Source organism: Furipterus horrens, unplaced genomic scaffold, assembly GCF_987537825.1.
Source record: "Furipterus horrens unplaced genomic scaffold, mFurHor1.1.pri manual_scaffold_1, whole genome shotgun sequence".
NCBI classification, from domain to species: domain Eukaryota; kingdom Metazoa; phylum Chordata; class Mammalia; order Chiroptera; family Furipteridae; genus Furipterus; species Furipterus horrens.
The window spans coordinates 45,990,157-46,010,439 of NW_028327171.1; the positions used below are offsets into that span (position 1 = coordinate 45,990,157).

The 20,283-nt window shown below is 40.3% G+C and overlaps 1 protein-coding gene across 1 annotated transcript in view; it reads right to left on the reverse strand.

Annotated features, from left to right (window-relative positions):
* Positions 1-681: 681 nt before the first annotated feature.
* Positions 682-20,283, reverse strand: part of CUNH3orf70 (chromosome unknown C3orf70 homolog) — a 53,407-nt gene continuing 33,805 nt past the window's right edge. The window contains exon 2 of the mRNA XM_090275045.1: positions 682-1,387. Coding sequence (XP_090131171.1) covers positions 831-1,387 — 557 coding nt within the window. The 3' untranslated portion in view covers positions 682-830. The remainder of the gene's footprint in view (positions 1,388-20,283) is intronic.

Genomic DNA, 20,283 nt, shown 5'->3' on the forward strand with positions numbered 1-20,283 from the left:
CACATTCCCCAGCTACAAGCCAAGTATATCTCTCCTTCCCCAGGGTTTCCAGAGAATTCTGGGTAATGTTACCTGCATGTATTATATCAGCTATTAGACTATGGTTACCTTCATGTGGGAGTCAGGTCTTATTCATTCTGTTTCCCCACAGCACACTGCACAGTGCAGGTGCTCAGCTAAAGCTGGATTGAGCATGAAATTGAAGATGCCATCTCTTCTTAAATGAAGGTCCAGCTCAGCTCAGGTCATGGAGAGTTGTGCAGACACTGGCCATAACTAGCAGCCAAGCTGGCCCCCACACCCTCCTAGAAGCCAGGCAACTGGCCCCAACCCATGCAGATGGTGGGGAGAAGGGGAAAGGGAGAGAGGGGGCATCTACCAGGGCACAGACTGTTCCCCTCAAGGGAGCTGATTCCCACATGGGACTGGCAGGGCAGTGGGGCTGCCTGTCAGCATGCCAAAGGAATGCCAAGAGTTTTTTGGTGAAGAACTGGGTAGTTCAAAAGTACTGTCTCCTTCACTCAGGTAGCTCCTCAGTTTGGTCCATCATATTCTGTGATCATCACTTCTTTGCTTACAAAGTTCCCAGTGAAATTAAGACTGGGTCACAATTCATGACACCAGATGCTACATAGAAAATAAGTCAAGATATCAAAGAAAACAAATATCATAGTTATAACACTAGTTTAAGGGGGAAGCTAATCAGCAGACCACTGAACTGCTACAGTTGTTAGGGGTAGAAAATACCAACTGCACAGGAAAAACGATCCACCCAACCAAAGTACAAAAGCTCAGCTCGGATGAGAGGAGGCGGTAGCCTGTCCTGACTCTCACACGGTGGTTTCTATAGTTTCGATCACCTCCAGGTCAGACTGTGATGGGGAGAGCAGGGTGCACTCATCTGGTTCCCAGCTGCTCTCCGGACTGTAATCCTCCTCTGAACTCAGCTCTGCTCCTTCTTCTGTGTCCTCATCACACGATTCCACATAGTGAGCCCCGATGGCGTTGATCCCAGAGTCCTCAGAACTTGAGGGAGAAGAGCAGTGATCTATTTTTGGTGTATTGCTCTCTTTTGAAATTAAGGCATCGTGTGCAGAGACCTCCTGAGGGCTCATTTTGAGGGACTGTGGTGCCGGCTGCTTCTGCACATAACACATCTTCCCATTAATACATTTAACCTGATAGTTGTCAATAAAGAGGTCTGAGATCATACAGTACCTTGGTGAATCAGGCGGGAGGGGAGGTTGGAAGACAGATGCAAATTTCAGAAAGTGTTCAGTGAGAGAGACTGAGATCTGAATGGTGTTTGTGGGTTCCCGAGGCTTTGCAGGAATCTCAGTGCTTGGCAGCTGTTCCACAGGGGTCATTGGCTGATACACGTATTTGCCTGTGATGAACACAAAAAAGGCAGTCAAAATCTAAGATTATTATGCAAACTACAGGAATATAGCCACAATGGTTTCGTTCCAAGGACTCCGAATGTTCTTAAAAGTATTTCAAAAACATCTCAAAAGAAACCAGTAATAGAATCATTCCACACTGTTTAATCAATTAAAAACAGAGCATGGTACATAACATGGTATTTCCATCTAAAAAACTCAACACATTTGACAAATCTTAATTTGTATCTGAGTTTTTCTAATGGATCTGAAGTAGGTGGGTGGATACTATAATCTTTATCTAATAGACAACTTTAAATGATATTTCCCTCATACTAGAGAAATGAACATGATATAATATAGTAAAAACACAAGTGGTAAATAAAACTGTATCACATATGATAAAATTGTAATTCCATTTTAATCTTTAATAATTATATGTTAATACATACATTTACCAACTGGAAGAATATATACCAATTTATTATCAAATTACAGAAGACTTTGACTTTAGGTTTCTATGTTTTAATCAGAATATATATATACACACATTTGAAAGTGATGGCCTATAGGATTGTGCCGGCTACTCCCAATGGCTGGGGTGAGGTGTAGGGTGTGAAATGATCTCTTCCAAGACAAAGCTCATGAGTGTCCCAAGTAGGAGATGTTTTCCATGACACCACCTCCACTGGCACTAAGCTACCTAAGGCAGAAGCAAAGGTAGCAGGTGCAGAGTGTAGGGAACCTGCTGGATGTTTCTGGGAAACAAAGAAGCTTATCTCCAAACCTTCCTCTCTACTCTGAACCCTCATGATTCTCACAGTTCACATGAAAGTGAAGCCTAAATGGATCTGTTCCTGATGTGTCTATTTCCTTCTCTTTGATTTCATTCAACATTTAGTAAAGTCTCCCATGTACAAAGCACTAAGAAAACAGAGATAGAGATGAAAGTTACTCGGTTATGACTCTAAAATGATTTTAAAATAAAAACGTGGAAAAAAAATAAAACAGAAAAACCCACGGACAGTAGCCACAGTTATGGGCATCATCTTGGGTTTTCCTATTGCAGTTGGTTTACCAATCAGTAAACAGTCCACATCATATCTTCTGTGCATATTTATGACAGGGTTTTTAAACCTCAGCACTACTGCCATTTTGGACCAGAAAATTCTTTGTTGTACGTGAGCCATCCTATGCAGTGTAGCATATTCACCAGCATCCTTGGCCTCTCTACCCACTGGATACCAGTACTATCTCCTCAGGCTTGATGATCAAAATGTCTCCAGACATTGTCACATACCTACTGGCGGGCAAAACCACCCTGGTCGAGAATGGCCAATGTATGACATCTGCCTGATGCAGGTAAATCACTCACTATGTATGACACATGCTCCTCCTGCTTCTTTTATTTCTTGGTCAGACTGAAAATTCTAGGATAGGAATCACATTTAGAATGCAAACTACCTTAGATTGTTTAAATAAGTTAATTAAGCATAATAACAGTTTCAGATCAGAAATGTGAACAGCAAACTAAGCCACAGACAGTACAACATCAGTAATAGATCAATCAAGCCTGTCTGTATTTTTTGTTTCTTAACTTCTGTTAAAAAAAAAAGTAGGCTTAAATGCCACAATTTTTTTTTGCAACTAAATTACCTTAAAATATATTCACCTTCATTGTGGAGTAACGCATGGAAAAGGTACATTGAAAATGTTAGAACTCCTGCCATTTGTGACAACATGGATGGAACTAGAGAGAATTATACTTAGTGAAATAAGCCAGGCAAAGAAAGAAAAATACCACATGATATCACCTAATATAGGAGACTAAAGAACAACATAAACAAATGAACTAAGAGAAACAAGATGGCAGAGGAGTAAGTGGAAGCTACACTAACTTCCTCCTAGAACTAGTCTGGATTTACAACGTAATTTTGGAGAAATCATCTGGAATAACCAACCGAACACCAGCTGGAGAGAAGTCTTATAACCACGGAGAGACAGAAAAGGCCGCTACATCACAACGTGACCTGTAGGGAGTGTGGAGACGCGGAAGGGCTGGCTGGACTCACACGGGTGGCAGCTGAAGGGACTGAGAAACAGCTCAGCAGCCGAGGGTTCCCCCTGAGAAGGGCAGGGTCTAAACCCCCAGCTGAGCTTCCCAGCCTACAGCAACAGAGTGGAAAGTAAAATAGTATCCAGCTGAGAAAAGTGAAAAGCCACAGGGTTTCTTGCTAGCCAGAGAGAAACAGCTGGAGAAAAAGAGCTCTTAAGCGGATCACATATGAAAATATTCTGCCCCCACTTACCCTGGGCACAAGCAGAGGGAAGACAGAGAGGACAGGAAATGCTTGGGGAGAGTTTGGTGTGGTGGCTTTGAGGGGAGAACTGAGGAAGTGGCCGGCCGGGTCCCAGTGCTGACTCATCCCCACACTGCAGGCAGACCATTCCCAGCCAAGCAGCGTCAGCCTGAGGGGAAGCAAAGGCCCTGCCTACAGGAATTAAGCTGCCACACCCACGGTCCTTAAGACTGAAGGCTAATCACAGATTGAACAGATTATCAACTAAAGGAGACAGACAAAGGCAGTAGATCCCTGGAAGTCTCCAACAGGCTGCCTAGGCCCAGACTGGTACAGGATCTGACGCCACCAGGGGCAGATCCAGGAAGTGCAGATCATTCTAAGAAGCACCAACAAACAATAGGAGTCACAAAAATGGGGAGACAGAGAAACAACCCCCCATCGAAAGGAAAGGTAGAGTCCCCAGAAAGAGTGCTAAATGAAATAGAGGGGAGCAAACTATCAGATATGGAATTGAAAGCATGGATTATGGAGAAGCTCAATGAGCTCAGCGGAAACTACAAAGAACTCCAGAAAAACTATAGTGAACTCCAGAAGAACTATAAGGAACTTACTGAGAATTATACCAGCATCAAAAAGGACATGGAAGCTATCAATAAGAGCCAGGAGGAAATGAAGAATACGATCTCTGAATTGAAGAACACAGTAGGAGGAATTAAAAGCAGGCTAGAGGAAGCAGAAGATCGGATAAGCGAGCTGGAGGACAATGTAGACAAAAACTCCCAGATCGTGCAACAAAATGAAAAAAGACTGAACAAGACTGAAGAGGCTCTAAGACAGCTGCAGGACAACATGAAACGTAATAATATCCGTATCATAGGAATTCCAGAAGGAGAAGAAGAAGAGCAAGGGATAGAAAGCCTCTTTGAAAAACTAATGACAGAAAACTTCCCTAACATGAAGAGAGAAAGAATCATGCAAGTCCAGGAAGCACAGGGGGTCCCAATGAAGATGAACCCCAACAGGCCCACCTCAAGACACATCATAATTAAAATGGCAACATTCAAAGACAAAGAGAGAATCCTAAAAGCAGCAAGAGAGAAACAACTAATAACATACAAGGGAGCTCCAATAAGGCTATCATCAGATTTCTCAGCAGAAACACTACAAGCCAGAAGGGAATGGCAAAATATATTCCAAGTAATGAAAAACAAAAACCTACAACCAAGAATACTCTACCCAGCAAGGCTCTCATTCAAAATGGAAGGTGAAATAAGGAGTTTTCAAGACAAAAGAAGGCTAAAAGAATACATCTCCACCAAACCAGCATTGCAAGAGATGCTAAAGGGTCTGCTTTAAGAAGATGAAGAAACAGAGAGAGACAGAGAGGAACATGAGTACAAAGGGGGAAAATGACAATGAATAAGTACTGAAAGAAAGAAGGAACTTCTACCATTTGCAACAACATGATTGAAACTAGAGAGAATTATGCTTAGCGAAATAAGCCAGGCAACAAAAGAAAATTACCTTATGCTATCACCTGTTACAGGAAACTAATGAACAACACAAACAAATGAGCAAAATTGAACCAGAGGTATGTAAACAAGGAATAAACTAACAGTAACAAAGGGGGAGATGGGAGGGAGAGAAGGGGTAAGAAGGGGAAGGGTCTAGTCAAAGAACATGTATAAATGACCCATGGACATGGACAACTGAGTGGAGACTGAATGTGGAAGAAGGGGGGGCAGGATGCAGGGAAGCAAGAGGGGGAAAAAAGTGAGACAACTGTAATGGAAAAACAAACAAACAGAAAAATTTTTAGTGGGGGGAAAAAATAAAAATATAAAGAACAGAAATGCAAGTTCAGTGAATATTAGAAGGACAACGATTTTCCTTCACACTGTATATTTTTCTCCCTATCTGATCCCTCCAGAGTTTGGCATTCTAAAGAAGTAAGTAATGACCTAACTTTCTTTGCATAAAACTAGTAAGACCAGTTGTTAATAGAGGTTTTTTTTTTTTTCTTTTTTAACTAAGACTTTGAATGGAATGTCATGCCTAAAGGAGACATGCTTGGGCTTTGGTTGTTACCAAAAAGGCCTGAGCAACTGGGACTGACTTTCAAAGGTAATAAAAGTCCACGAGATAAAAGGCCTGGTACCTTGGATGGATGAGCGGTCCATAGCAATCTTTCCAGGGAAGGAATGAAGGTTGTTTTCCTGAAAGATGGCTAGAAGGGACCTTAAGGCACAATGGAAAACCAGGAGGACCTGGAAAAGACAGGTGTTTACAGGCAAGGCTGAATGCCAGGTATGTGGATCTGCTTCTGTGCCTTGAAGGGCAGACTGAAGGTCACCCTAAATGTTCCTTGCATAAGTTCCAGCAAAGCAGAACTAAAGATCATAAGTGATCATTTTCTGCTCTTGTTGTGTTTATGCAAATGAACAGGATAAATTAAAAATGGACTTAATGCAGTCCCTTTAATGACAAGGAGGGTAATCTTAGAGAGAAAAATCACGATTCAAAGAAGATCACAATGCCCAGTGGTAGACTATAAAGTAGTGCAACTAACCGTCTTTAAAGTTTCTTTTCATTTAAAATTTGTTTTCATTTGAAAGTTAAACTATGTCTGTGGCATTATCAAAGATGTTTAATTTACAGGCAAGAAGAATGTCAAATGCCTTGCAACTGGATGTCTTTCTGATAAGACAGTCCTACAGATTTAGAGACTTGTATGTGGGTTATGTTACATAAATTAACATGTGTTTTCTGTTTTCAAAGGGCATAAGCCTACGATCTCATTACCTGAGTGATTGTCTGTACGTATAGGCCTCACTTAATCCTGTCTGCATTGCTGCCTCCTGAGACTCAATGGTTTGGCTGAACTAAGTGGCTGGGTTGGTGAAAAACGGGGTGGTCTGTGGGCTTCACTTTAAAACTGGTTTCTCTTTTCTATCCTAATGGCTTGGACAGAAAGAGCCCAGAGGCCTGAGAGGGGGGAAACCTAAAATATTTCCCTCAGTCCAAACTAAGTATAATGGGCAAAAGGGTTTTGGACAGGTGAGATGTACCTGGCATACCTTCCTCCAAAGAAGCCCTTATTTTCCGTAATGTGGGGCATTGAAAAATTAATACCTGTCTTTTGTCATCTAGTGGTTACGGATTGAATGATGTCCTTTAACCCTGTTGCCCCCAGAATACAACAAGGATGCCAGCCTGTTAAACCAAGCATGCCGTTGTCCAGAGACAGCCAACCAACCTGGAGTCTGCATGATCCTTCCCCTTGTGGGAAGGCCACCCTCCCCTCCACAACCCCACTCTTATTAGGGATTTCTTGACCCACGGGTAGGTAGGACGACGACCATGTCCAGCTTGAAGCAGCTAGAGGAGCTCGAGACCTTCGTTCATTGTCCTTTATAAGATTGTAAAGGGTCTTAAGTTTGAGAGGGAGGGATTGTTATTTTTTATTGTTAAAATATTTAACTAATTAATTAATTATTTTTAAAAAAGAAGAAGAAGAATATATGAAAGGGTGAGACAGGAGAGCTTGTATGTACAAAGCATGGGCATGGACTTGGAGAGGGGATTGTTGGGGAAGGGGGGTGCTGGTCGGAGGGGAGCAAAGGGGAAAAAATTGGAACTACTGTAACAATATAATCAATAAAATAAACTTAAAAAAAACAAATGAACTAAATAGGACAAGGAGCAGAATAGCAGTAAAGAGGGGGGAGGGAGAGAAGGGGGATAAGTAAGGGAAGGGTCTAGTCAAGGAACGTGTATAAATGACTCATGGACATGGACAACGGGGAGGGATATGATTGTGGGAGGAGGGGTAGGCTGGGTGGGGGGGAGCAATGGGGGAAAAATGGGACAACTGTAATCGAAAAACCAAAAAATAAAATAAAATAAATATTAAGCCTTTGGGTTCCCGGGTTGCTTCCAAGCCTGGACATATATCATGCAAACCCTATAGGCTGATAAAAACATATATGAGAAGAATCTGTCATACCTGCCTGGGAAACTATGTTTAAAATAACTGAGTATCTTCATTTCCCTGTTACCTATAAAACAGGGTACTAGTCACCCTTGTCAGGCAAAGACCTAACAGTTTGGCATGGTAGGACCTCTGCCTCCAAGCATTATGAACCGGCTTACAGCTGAAGGGAGAAAAGGTGGACCCTGCAATCCACCATCCACAGGACCTGAGAAAGACGTGCCCAGGCAGGGCACAGAGAAGAGACTTGGAGAACCTGGGGGACTACTCCCTTATTCCCAGAGAGTAGTGAACAAAACACCTGGAATGAAGGTTTGGTCTTCTCTGTTCTGACCAGTATTAGGATGATGGTTTTTGAGTTCAGGATACTGTGAATGGCAGGCACTCAAGAACCGCTTGTTGCAGAATGCTAATTAAGTTCATTCCAGCCCAAGTGACCTCTGGTTGAATAACCTACTTGTCACAGCTACAGGAGGTTCCTGGCAATGGATCCTCAGACCCAGAGGGGTCAGGGTTTTCTTAGTCCAAAGTTGGAATGAATTGAGAAGCCTGACTTTGGGATATCTCTAATCTCACTTAACTGCCCTTGCCCCACCTCCTTTGTGCTCCCCCACAAATAATTTCTTTGCTTTTTCTTTTCTTAATTCTTTCTCTTTCATCCCTCCAAAGCTCTATATTTCTTCCTTGAAGTGTAGTAAAAGAAAGAGAAGTTCAGCTGAGAGAGGAAAATGAATACTGCATTCCAGATTCCATTCCCTTATACAAGTTACACCTATTAAAGGTGCTTACTCAAGGCTGGGGAGACAGCCCCTTATCTGGAGATATGGGATACAAATGCAAAGAGGAAGGGAGAGAAGGGGAAAAGTAGTGAAGATAGCCAGATGAGAAACAAAGTGTAGTAAAGATATTTCAAATATTATCATTTAATCCTGTATCATTTGATTTTCTTATAAATAGCTAAATAATAAAACAAAGTCATATCAAGGATTTAGTTTTGTAAAGAGTTCAAAGGGGTTAGTACATTGCTCTGGTCCCCAATCATTTCTACAGCCTGTTCACAAGGATGCCCTGAAGCATCACAAGATCCTGAATTAGCAGAGAGATTCAGTTATGTCCACTCTACTGCATTTACTGAGGGAATAAAATGAACTAACACACTTCTGCAATAGCAAGGATTGAAACAAAAGGGTTTCTGAACACTTAGCCAGGAAATTCAGTAACTGCTATACTCTATTCTTCAAACAATCTTCTTAACTAAGGACTTATTAAATTATTTAAAGAAATAAATGCATGAGAACTTTTAAAACTTAATTCTCTAAATGAGAAAGATAGTCAGGGCTTAGAGAAGAGCAAAGCAGAAGGAAAGTAAAAGGGGGATCTAGATATAGTACGACCCATCGATTCCACTTCCGGGTGTAAGTCCAAAAGAACTGAAAGCAGGGTCCACAGCAGCATTAGTCACAAAAGTCAAAAGGTGGAAGCAACCCAAGTGTCCATGATGAACGGATAAGCAAGATGTGGTATGTACACACAGTGAAATACAGGGTGTCCCCCAAAAATGTATACGCACTTTAAATAATTATAAAGTCAGTGTTTATTAAAATACATTTCATTTTCAAAATGTAATAGACTCTACAGACATTATTTAATTGTTTTGTCAATGCCTGTTTTCAAACTGATGTCCGTTCTGGTCCAGGCACTGCTGACAACACGAAGCAATCGAATCGCAAACATCACAAAACATTTCGTTTGGTATTTGTGTGCATTCTCATTCAATCACTGCTCTCAATTCAGTGACTATTGCAGATTTCAGAGCATAAATTTTGTCTTTTAAGTATCCCCATAAAAAAAAAAAGTCTAGTGGTGTGAGGTCTGGTGAACACGCAGGATATTCTACAAAACCCCTTCGTCCAATCCACCTGTTTGGCAAGATCTCATCAAGGTAGGATCTAACATCATGATGGTAGTGTGGGGGAGCCCCATCTTGCCGTTTTGTGTATTTCCACTGTAAAGTTAGTATTTTTCTCTTTGAAATTATTATCTTATGAAAAGATATCTTAAAACTATGCAAATATCTGCTTCTCATGATACTTCCACCTACAATTTTAGCATCATAGGTGGATCTGGTCCACAACAATCATTGCTCTGTGTTTGCCAAACAGTGATATTTTTACTTCCATTATTCCTTCTAGGTTTATTAATTAGAACTCTAGGTAAGCAGGAGCTATTCCTTCTCCCTCATTTATTTATTTAATCAAATATTTATTTATATAAACATTGACTCAGATATTTATTCTATTCTATAAATTGTAATGTTACTATCATTATTTTTGTTGCTCAAATTGTTCCAGATTTAGCTCTTGGGAGCACCTTCAAGTTAGCACATGTGTGCTTTCAACATACCCCATCGGGTTTATTATTTTTAATTTTTTAATTTTTTTAAGACTTCTTTACTTTCTGGCAACACAAGGTGTTACTGGCTTATCTTATAATTTCCCTTGTCCTAGTCCAGGAATCTGCCGTTTCTTCAAAGATCCCTACTTCCTTTTCTTAAGAACTTAACACACATTCTTAAGCTTGTTCTCAAAATACTCCTATAAAGTAGAATCTTAGTTTGCTAATGAGTCATTCAGTCACTCACAAAACTGACCCATAGGAAAATGAAGACATAATCTCATTACAGTACTTAACGTCCATTTAGAAAAATAATATAACATTTTAAGTAAACTTTACAAACCCATTAATTTATCTGGAATTTTTTCCAAAGGAGCTGAAATAACTTTCTCAATAATGAAACAGATTATACAACACTAAGATCACAAAAACCAATTGTGTTCAGTAAGTGAAAAATAAATTTCATGCATCCCATTTCTTTTCAGGGTACCTGGTTTAACACTTTCAGCTGTTTCTCAACTAAAGACCAACCAAAACTTAATAAGTAACTTCCACTATTCTTTTAAAGTTCTGGTTCATAATTTTTCTGATTGTCCTTTCCTTTTAGTGTTTCACAATGCTTTGTGAGACACTAAAAAGGATTTATGCTCTCATCCTAGTTCTTTGGTTAAAAAAAAAAAAAAAAAGGGAACAGAAAAGTTAATTACTTTCTCCAGCTCATTTAACAAGATGGGAGTCAGTTCTAGGACCCAGGCCTTGTGACAACCTGTGTTCTTTCTTCACAAGGATACTCATTAATTAATTAATAAGGTTTAGATAATGTTCTTAATTTACACTGACATTCTCTGTCATTAACTTCAATTAATATTCCAATTTATAACTGTAAATACACAGCAGATGCATTTCCTTGAAGGAGTTTCTTTTTGTTGTAGAGCACAAAAAGAAGAGAAAAAGAACCCAAACACATGTAGAAAATAATTTATATGCCTGGTTAAGTTACTGTGTGCATTTTGCTAAACTATTTATTTATAGAATCAGTTGTGCATTTTGATTCTTTAAAAAGATCCTTTGGGGGGAAAGGAGCTTTTTGCTTTTACAGATAGTTTTATGACTGTTAAATGTGTGTCCCCCTGACACATGAAGTACTCTGCTCTCAAGGAATGCAATGTGATTTTAAAGTTAGCCTAAGCAAAAAATAATTAGAAAGGTAAATCTACAGGAAATAAAATTGGGTGGCCTAATGGAACCTGCATCCACAGTTCAGTTCTTTGATTTTATATCGTCGTCGTCGGCAGCCGTCCGTCTCGAGAGACGATGGTGTAGCTTCTTAAGAGTCTATCTGCACCGCCGAGAATGGCTGTGCAGTCCGACTCGGGAGTGACACGGTATCTGTCTCCTCCCGTGTTGAATCGACATCTTGTGATGACGCTGGAGTGTCCTCTCCAGTGAAGCTGAAGCTACAGAGCCTGGGCAGGGTGATATGGACGGTCTGCTGTTGCCCATGCAGCAGACCCCCCCTCTCTTCGCAGCTGAAGGGTCCAAGGGAAAGACGGAGTCAATACAGCTTGGCTTCAGGTGCGCCGCAGGAGTTGCCGGTGTTGACTACAACGTCAAACCGCCTTAGGGACTCCGGCTCCGGATTTTCTGTCGGGGTTTACTCCCTTAGCCTTTCCCCTGAAGAGGTATGCCGCAAGGCAGCGGAGGTTTTTTGGAGTCAGAGTTTTCCTTCTCTGATGTGCCCTGACTGGAAGATCAAACCAGCGACACTTAGCTCGAAGGCCGATGCTCAATCCACTGAGCCAAACCAGCCAGGGGGTTTTGATTTTATATAGTGAATCACAATTGTGTTTATTTTATTACCAAGGGCACTGATCATGTTAAAAGTTGTGTTAAATATTCTTATTCAGCTGTTTCTGCAATGTGCATTATTTACTAAGCTGAACAGCTGGTCACAACTAAAAGCAAAACAACATACACTTATTACAACCAACGTTTTGTGTGGCCTTACCCTCCACCCTGTCTCACTGGCAGTCAATATACCAATACTTTTGTACTTTGATCTATAAGAACATTAAAGTTTGTATATTGCCCAATATGTTGAAGTTCCCAATCAGAAATGTGTGTAAGATCCCAGTACTGTCATTTTTCAAACTGTATAACCTCTTTACTACAATGGAACATATTAATGTAAAGCAAAACCCTAATGGGACAGGAGATCAGAAGCATGGTTTATTTACTCATTTACCAAATATTTATTGAGTATTTACTATGTTTATACTACTAAATCAGAAGCTATAGGGAAATAAAAAGGACAACATGTAGTCATGCTTCAAGGAGAAGATAAAAATAAATAAAAATAAACAAGAGTTGGGTAAAACTATAAGAATATATACAAGGGCATTCATCAAGCAATTAAATAGGATTTCAGGCTTTGTGGGAGGATTTGCATGACTATTGAAAGATAGGGACCTGTGGACTAGCGAGCAGAACCACAGCAAACCAGTTACAGAGCAGGAATGTCTCAGTTTGGCATTTGGGGCTGAAAGAATCAACCAAAAGAGCAAACAGGAGGATAAAATTCAACAGGAAGATGAAGGCTGCAGGGGGCTCAGAAATCCTTAGTGTTCATGTTTTAGTAAAAATAAAGAACCACTAAGGATTTCTGATGAGGCTAGTGACAATAAAAGAAGGATTTTAGAGAATTTAGTCTGGCAAAGATGTGCAGAGGGACTGGAAAAAGAAGAAACGAGGGTTAAGAAGAGGCTATTACAGATTTTCGAACACCATATTCTGATCCCATCACATGGCTGGGTAGGGAAAGAAACAAGGAGACGCTTCTAGGAAGGTGGCAGATCTTGAGAGTTAAGGGCAAGGAGAAGGGAGTCAAATACACCTGGATTTGAATCCCAATGCTGCTATTTATTAGTTGTTTGACCTTTATCAAACTGTTAAAATTCCTGTTTTCTGTTTCCTCAGTGCAAAAGTGGTTAGTGATAACTACCTTTCAAAGCATTAATGCAATGGCTAGTAAATTGTAAACGTTCCATTGTTGGTGTTACCTGTACAAGGTAGGAACTGCCTGGAGGTCTCCAAGCCTCTCTGGAGGCTTTCCAGGTTGCCACTGGCCGGCTCTGACAAGGCCATGAATTCTAGTCCTGAGTCTCCGGAATGCCCCAAATGCACCCAGCTTTCTGATCCAGCATAGCATAGCCCATAAACTTCTCTCTGACCATAGTTCTCTCTCATCCTATCTTCATCACCTACCCCCAGATCCTACAATCTGCTTTCATCCCTCTTCAAACCAATATTTACTGAGCCTCAGTTATGTTCCAGACACTGAGCTAGAGAAATGGGGTTTAAATAGCAAGCAGACAGACCGCATGCATACCCTTATGGACCTTACACTCTGGGAAGGGATATACAAAGTGGGGCAAGTAGGCTTAGAGTTGTGTGAGAAACATGGAATTTATTCTTGTATTATTATTTATTAATTATTGTGTTATTTTCCATATGAAAAACTGTAAACCTACTTTTGCTGCATCCTATATATTTGAACAAATAATCACTCAAAAAGATGTATAATTAGAAATCCTAAAGAACAACAGGCAAAATCAATGACTACAAGTTCCACGTAGAATGTATGATTTGGCTGGGGTGGTAGGGCGGGGCAGAGGAAGGGGCTGTCAGGGATGACACCCTCAAGAGAGCGACGATATGTGGTACATGCCGCCACAGGACTGAGTTGGAGTTAAGCATGCAAAGAAGGGAAGAGCCAGAGCAGCTGGAACACAAGTACCAAGGAGAACAGTCAGAGATGAGTTAGTGGAGGCCAGACCCTGCAGGGCCCCAGAGGCCTGTGGAGGATTAGGGATTTAATCCTATACAACAGAAAACACTGCACAGTTTTAAGAGGAGGGTGACATGACTAGCTTTGTTTTCCTACTTACTTCCAATTCTGTCTGCTCCTCTCACAGTGTGGGCACAGATAAACCTAGCCTAAAACACTAAACAGACTTCAGCAATCAAGCTAGCATCCCTTTCCCCATTCCACACTCATATCTGGTCTTAAACAGGCAAGAGGGGGCATGGAGGAGGTGGAAGAAATTACCACTGAGCAATCCGTACCAGGTAGGAGCCTTTATCAACAGACCTCTACGATCCGCACTGCTCCAGGCCACATTTTGACAACCTGAAGTATAGGCCGTTGGTACATAAAAATAGCATTTCTAAAAGGGCCATAAGCCAACAACAGAAAAGCTGTTGGCCGCATTGCCAGTTTACACCAGCCAGTCTAAAGTGAGATACAGTGAAGGCTCTATACTCTCCTAAACCATGTTGAATCCTACCTGAAGCCAAGTCTTCCATTCGAGGGAAAGATACACGGAACAACTCTCACACATTTTAACAAGTAACTACCAGTGAACAACTAGGGGGAAAAAGAACTACAGTTCTTCCTTTTACAGTCCAGTTGGGGCCACACACAAGAGGAAAGGTAAATATTAAGCTGTGAGATACATACTTTATATACTATAAGAGGTCAGCAAAAACAGAGGGCTAGAAGGGTTAGAAAAGGCTCCACAGAAAACATGGAATGTAAACTGAAAAGGAGCTAGGATGTGGGCAAAAGAAAGTAAATTGGCATGCCTTGTGCAAAAACCCAGAGGTGGGTGAGGGTATGGGGTGTCTGAGGGGTGGTGGGGGGACCAGCCTGACTGGAGCAGTGTTCTCCTGTGGTGGAGGCCAGTCTCCCCACCTAGATAATCTGAGAGAGCAGCCCCCTTCTCTTGCCATGGAAGACTGGATATGATAAGAGCCACTCTGCTGAATGCATTGGTACAATGGAACTCCTCGAATTTGTAGACACAGACTATTCCAGTTGGGAAAGAGCCCCTTTTAGGCCCAGAGAATTCAGAAACCTCCTGATAAATAAGTCTGGCTAAAACAGGCAATAGTGAAAAAAGCAGGGGAGAAAGGCAGAGAATGAGAACTCTCAGGCCTGTAATTCATTTTATGTGACCAAAAAAGGGTTTCATGAGTGAATATATCTACCTCTTTACACTTAATCTGGAAAGTCCTACTTATCCACTGGGAGCTTTTCTGCAGAGCTAGTTTTAATACAGTAATTAGTTAGAAAAGGTTCGGCTGAGGGAGCCCTCGCCCGAGGACAGGTCACTGAGGGTGAGGTGAAGCGTGAATGCCGTATGTCGAGAAGGAGAAAGATGGCTGCTGACGAGCACAGAGACGCAGCCCCACACGTTCAAATGGTCTGCACTCTGCAGCACTGGGCAACCCCACAAGAGGAGCCTGATGGAGGGAGACCTAAGTGGGGAAGTGGATGATTATGAATCATTACAGGGGAGAGAAGCTGTATTAGGACCACACCTTTTTATCTAAAGATAGGTGATAGTGGTGATGGTGATGGTGATGATGATGATGATGACAATCATTACCGTTGACGTCTTTGTAACAAGCCTTGACCTGACCTAATGGGCACTTTATGAGACCATCTTAGCCTCCTGCCTTTCTCTACAAAAATCAATATTGCATGGGCTGCATTATCAGACTGGACAACAGATTTTTAAAACTGCAGTTAGAAAAAGTTGAGAACAAAGAAACTCCCTATGGGAGGCAGCACACATGGAAACTAGAACATGATAATTCTGGCACAGTTTTCTGTCATTCCACTAGCACACAGAGGTACAGTTCTACACACCCCAAATAAGTTAGCAGCAGCCATTAAGTCAATGGACAGATATTTCTGACAGACTAAAGCTGAGGGAAACAGTATAAGACATCTGTCACATTTATCTGTTCTACTGGGGATGAAAAGTTCAGAAACTCACACAGAAAGGATGCTAACCAGTCAACCAGATCTGAGCAAAATAAGATCTTAAAGCATCTGAAGAGGGACTCAGTCAACATTTACTGAATTTTTAAAAATGTATCTTTGTTAAAAGTTATTTTTGCAGGCAACCATGCCTGTTCCCGAACCTCATTTTCAAAGTTTATACAAACCAATATGGCATTCTGGAGCTTTTTCATTAATCAGTCACAACAATAATAAAACATCCTAAATATCAATGAGATGTGATTTGAAATCAAACTTTTAATATTTTATATAAGAATTTATATTTTCTAATATAATAAAAGAAAATATATTCATTGTGGTTTTTTTTTTTTTCCCTTTAATCAACTGTAGTAATTACCTCTCATTTCTCTTGGACCTGTGGGTCCAAAGCGTTGGGGGTAAGAAGTAACAAATTTAGTACTGACAATTAAATAGCATCGCTACTTAAATATCCATTTAACTACTCCTGAATTGGGATGAGGAGGTTCAGATGATGGGGCTCTGTCTTTGCACTACCTCTTGGTCACAATTATTGGGTTGTAAAATATATGGAGGGAGTCACTCAGTTGACACTGAACAGTAAAGAGAAAAAAAGGGGTGCAGAATACAATGAGACTACAAATGTGCTAGTTATCAATTTATTGCCTCTCAATTCCAAATTTTCCCAGCAATGTATGTTCTGCCATAGCAGACAGAATTCCTTTAAGCATGTCTCCTCTACAGAGAACACGATGCTAAGTTTTCTCAGTAGAGGACACTGGAGGGACACTGCAGGAGAAAGGACCTCTCCTGCATTTGGGAGCACATGTGAGGGGCGAAGGTGTGTGAACACCCATCAGAAATCTGCACCAACCATGCACCCAGAACATGTGATTCTTTGACCTGGCCCGGTGGTAACAGTTCCACGGCCCTCTCTACATGGAAACCAGCCTCCTGAGGGCCTCCACCTGCATCCTGTGCTCCTGACCTCCTGCCCACCCAAGCCTCTGACCCCTGTACACCCACACCCGTAACTGCTGACTGCCCGTGCCTCCCCTGCACTCCAGAGGGCTGCTTCTTGCTTACCAAGAACTGCAGACCAGCACAGCCTGGGCAAAGCAGAAAACTTCTCTGCTATCCTGTAAGCTGAACTACACTTTCTCCAACAAGATCTGAGCTCCAGCCTTGGAGAGGAGACCTCCTTCCACCTTTGTCCTTCCTTGGTATTCTTCTTTAGCCCTAGGGAATGACATAGAGCTTCCTTATACTTTATAGTCACTCATTTCTTAGGATGTTAATAGTTCTTTATATTAAACATCCTCTCTGTATAATCCACTGTGTGGTTTCCATTCCCTGAATGGACTCACATCGATTAAATGACCAAGGTTAAGGTGTGGGTGTCCTGTAGGTGGTACTTTCCTGATTTGTCTACTGAGAAAATATAAGCATTATATTAAGAAATTAAGTAGTTTATATACTTGGAACCTAGACTAATAAACTCATAAAGAATTAACTTTAATATTAATAGGAGAGGATTTTAGAAGAATGTTTCCTAGAACCTATTTTTAAAAATAACATGTCTTTGTTACTTGAATAATTCTATGTCAATAATTAATGTTAAATAACTAAGAAAAACCAAGAGAATATTCTCCTCCAAAAGAATTATATATAAAACTATTGAACTAAGAGTGCTTTCCCTGAAAAAACAAGCAGGAAAAAAATTTCAGGACCAGCCCTCATAACAGACCAACGTATGTTAGTCTTAATTCCAGAGTGAAAAAATTCAGCGGGTAGGTTGTGAGTAATATGCAGTAGGAGCTTTATGATTAAGAGCAGAGCATCGTGGCCAAGTATAGCAAGGTCTTTCCCCTAGAGCCTGGCATACAACTGCCTAGGAAGAGAACAATGCAGAGGGACAAGGAGGAAGAACCCATGCCTGTAAAGCATGTGAAACATAAAAGGCTGGATCACCCATTCCAGAAAAGAAATCCTGATTACAGGTGAAGTTCTAGAGAAATTGGGAACAGCATGTAGGAGCAACATGTAAAATAAAACCTAAGACATTCAGCACTGTGATGGGGACTGTGGGAGCTTTATACCTACTTGGCTGCATTGGTAATGTATGACTACAGCAGACGCCTGTATGGTTTTAGCCTACTGGTTTATGAATGAGATTTGATAATATGATAATGCCAATTTTCAAATGAAATTTCTATGAGTTTGATGAGTTTTTATTTTTTTTAATTATCACTTGAAAATATAAAGGAGAAAAGGTACCATGGCACAAGAATGACCCCTGCAGAGAAACAAAGCCACAAGCCTTCAGGGGATACTCTGTGCTAAAAAACACTCCAGGAGCAGCAGCCCCACAGCAAGGATGAAGCACATCCAGGTGCAGTTCTGGTGTACCAGGAAGAATCTAAGCAAATAAAACCATCCTGGGAATTGTCTAACTGTGCAGATGCTGTCTCAGAGAGAACCCCAGCTGTTCTTGAAAGAGGCATACCAGTTGTGAAATTTAAAATAAAAATGTTGTTAATAAAGAACCAAATAGGATTTCAGTGAATTCTTTGCATACTATGAACCTAAAATGCCAAGGGAGATCTTCGGATGGTTTCAAACAAAAAAGATTAATGATGTTTTTATTGTTTCTTTCTGGAATACAAGCAAGCCACATTCTATTTGAAATAAATATCTCTTAGAGTTTATTGATTAATGCTAATAATTCAGAAAATCTATAGTTTTTCCATAAAAACCTCAAAGGATTACAAAATGATATGAAGGCAGAAGGCATTTTCCTTTACAGTAAACATTTTATGAACTCAGAGAGAAAAAAAAGATGTATTCATTTATTATACCTCCTAAGGTTTTCTAATTTCAAAACTATTTTACTGCTTGGTATATGTGATGCTTAATTTTATGTCTCAACTTAGAGGGTGTTTTGGATGAAACTAACATCTAAATTGGTGAACATAAATTGGTAAAGTACACTGTCCTCCATGTTGGTGGTCTCATCCAATCAGTTGAAGGCCTACAACAGAACAAAAAAACCAGCCTTTCTGAACAAGAGGGAATTCTCCAGTAGACTGACTTCAAACTCCATCTGCACCACGGGCTCTCCCGGGCCTCCAGCCTGCCAGCCCGCACTACAGATTTTGGACTCGCCAGTCTTCATAATTGTGTGAGCCAATTCCTTATAATAAACCTCTTTCTATATATACACACATCCTTTTGGTTCTGTTTCTCTACAGAACACTCACTCATACAGTAGCACTTGTTTTACCTACAATGGTAATTAGATATTCCCATGGCAATAAAATCATATGTGTTCAACTTTAACTTCCACTCAAAATAGATCATAAATATAAATGTAGAACTTAAAACTATAAAATATCTGTAAGAAAACACAGAGAAAATCTTTATGACACTGAGTTATGGAAAGCTCTTAGATGATACCTAAAGCATGATTTTAAAAAACAAATAGATAAATTGGACTTCATCAAAATTAAAACTTCTGCTCTGCAAAAATACTGTTAGGAAAATGAAAAGACAAGCTATAGGTTTGGAGAAAATATCTGCAAATCCTACATCTGATAAAGGACTAGTATCAGAATACTATATAAAGAACTCTCAAAACTTAGTATATATAAGAAAAATAAGCCAATTAAAAATGGGCAAATGATTTGAATAGACCCTTCATTGAAGAAGATATATAGATAGCAAATAAGAATATGAGAACATGCTCAACATCATTAGTCACTATGGAAATGCAAATTAAAAGCACAATGAGATATCACTACACACCTATTAATTAGAATAGCTCAAATTAAAAAGACTAACCATACAAAGTGTGCAAGGATGTGAAGGAATTAGAATACTCACACACTGCTTGAGGGAATGTAAAATGGTACAACCACTTTGGAAAATAGCTCAACAATTTTTTTCCAGATGTTCTAATCCTAGGTATTTATTCATCCCACAATAAAGAAAGCACATATCCATACAAACATTTGTACATGAAAGTTCATTGCAGTTGTATTTGCAACAGACAAAAACTGGAAATGACACAAATGTTTATCAACAGGTGAATAGAAAAACAAATTGGCAGACCCATACAAGGTTATACTACTCAATAATAAAAAGCAATGGATTATTGATGAATGCAAAGCATAGACAAACCTCAAAATAATTATGTTGAATAAAAGAAACCAGGCCAAAAAAAGGTGCATATTGTGTGATTCAAGTTTCATAAAACTCTAGAACAACTATCAGCAAGCTTTTTCTGTGGAGGGTCAGATAATAAATATCTTAGGCTTTGTGAGCCATAAGGTTTCTGTCACACACAACTGCCATTACAACACAAAAGCAGCCATTGATACATAAATGATG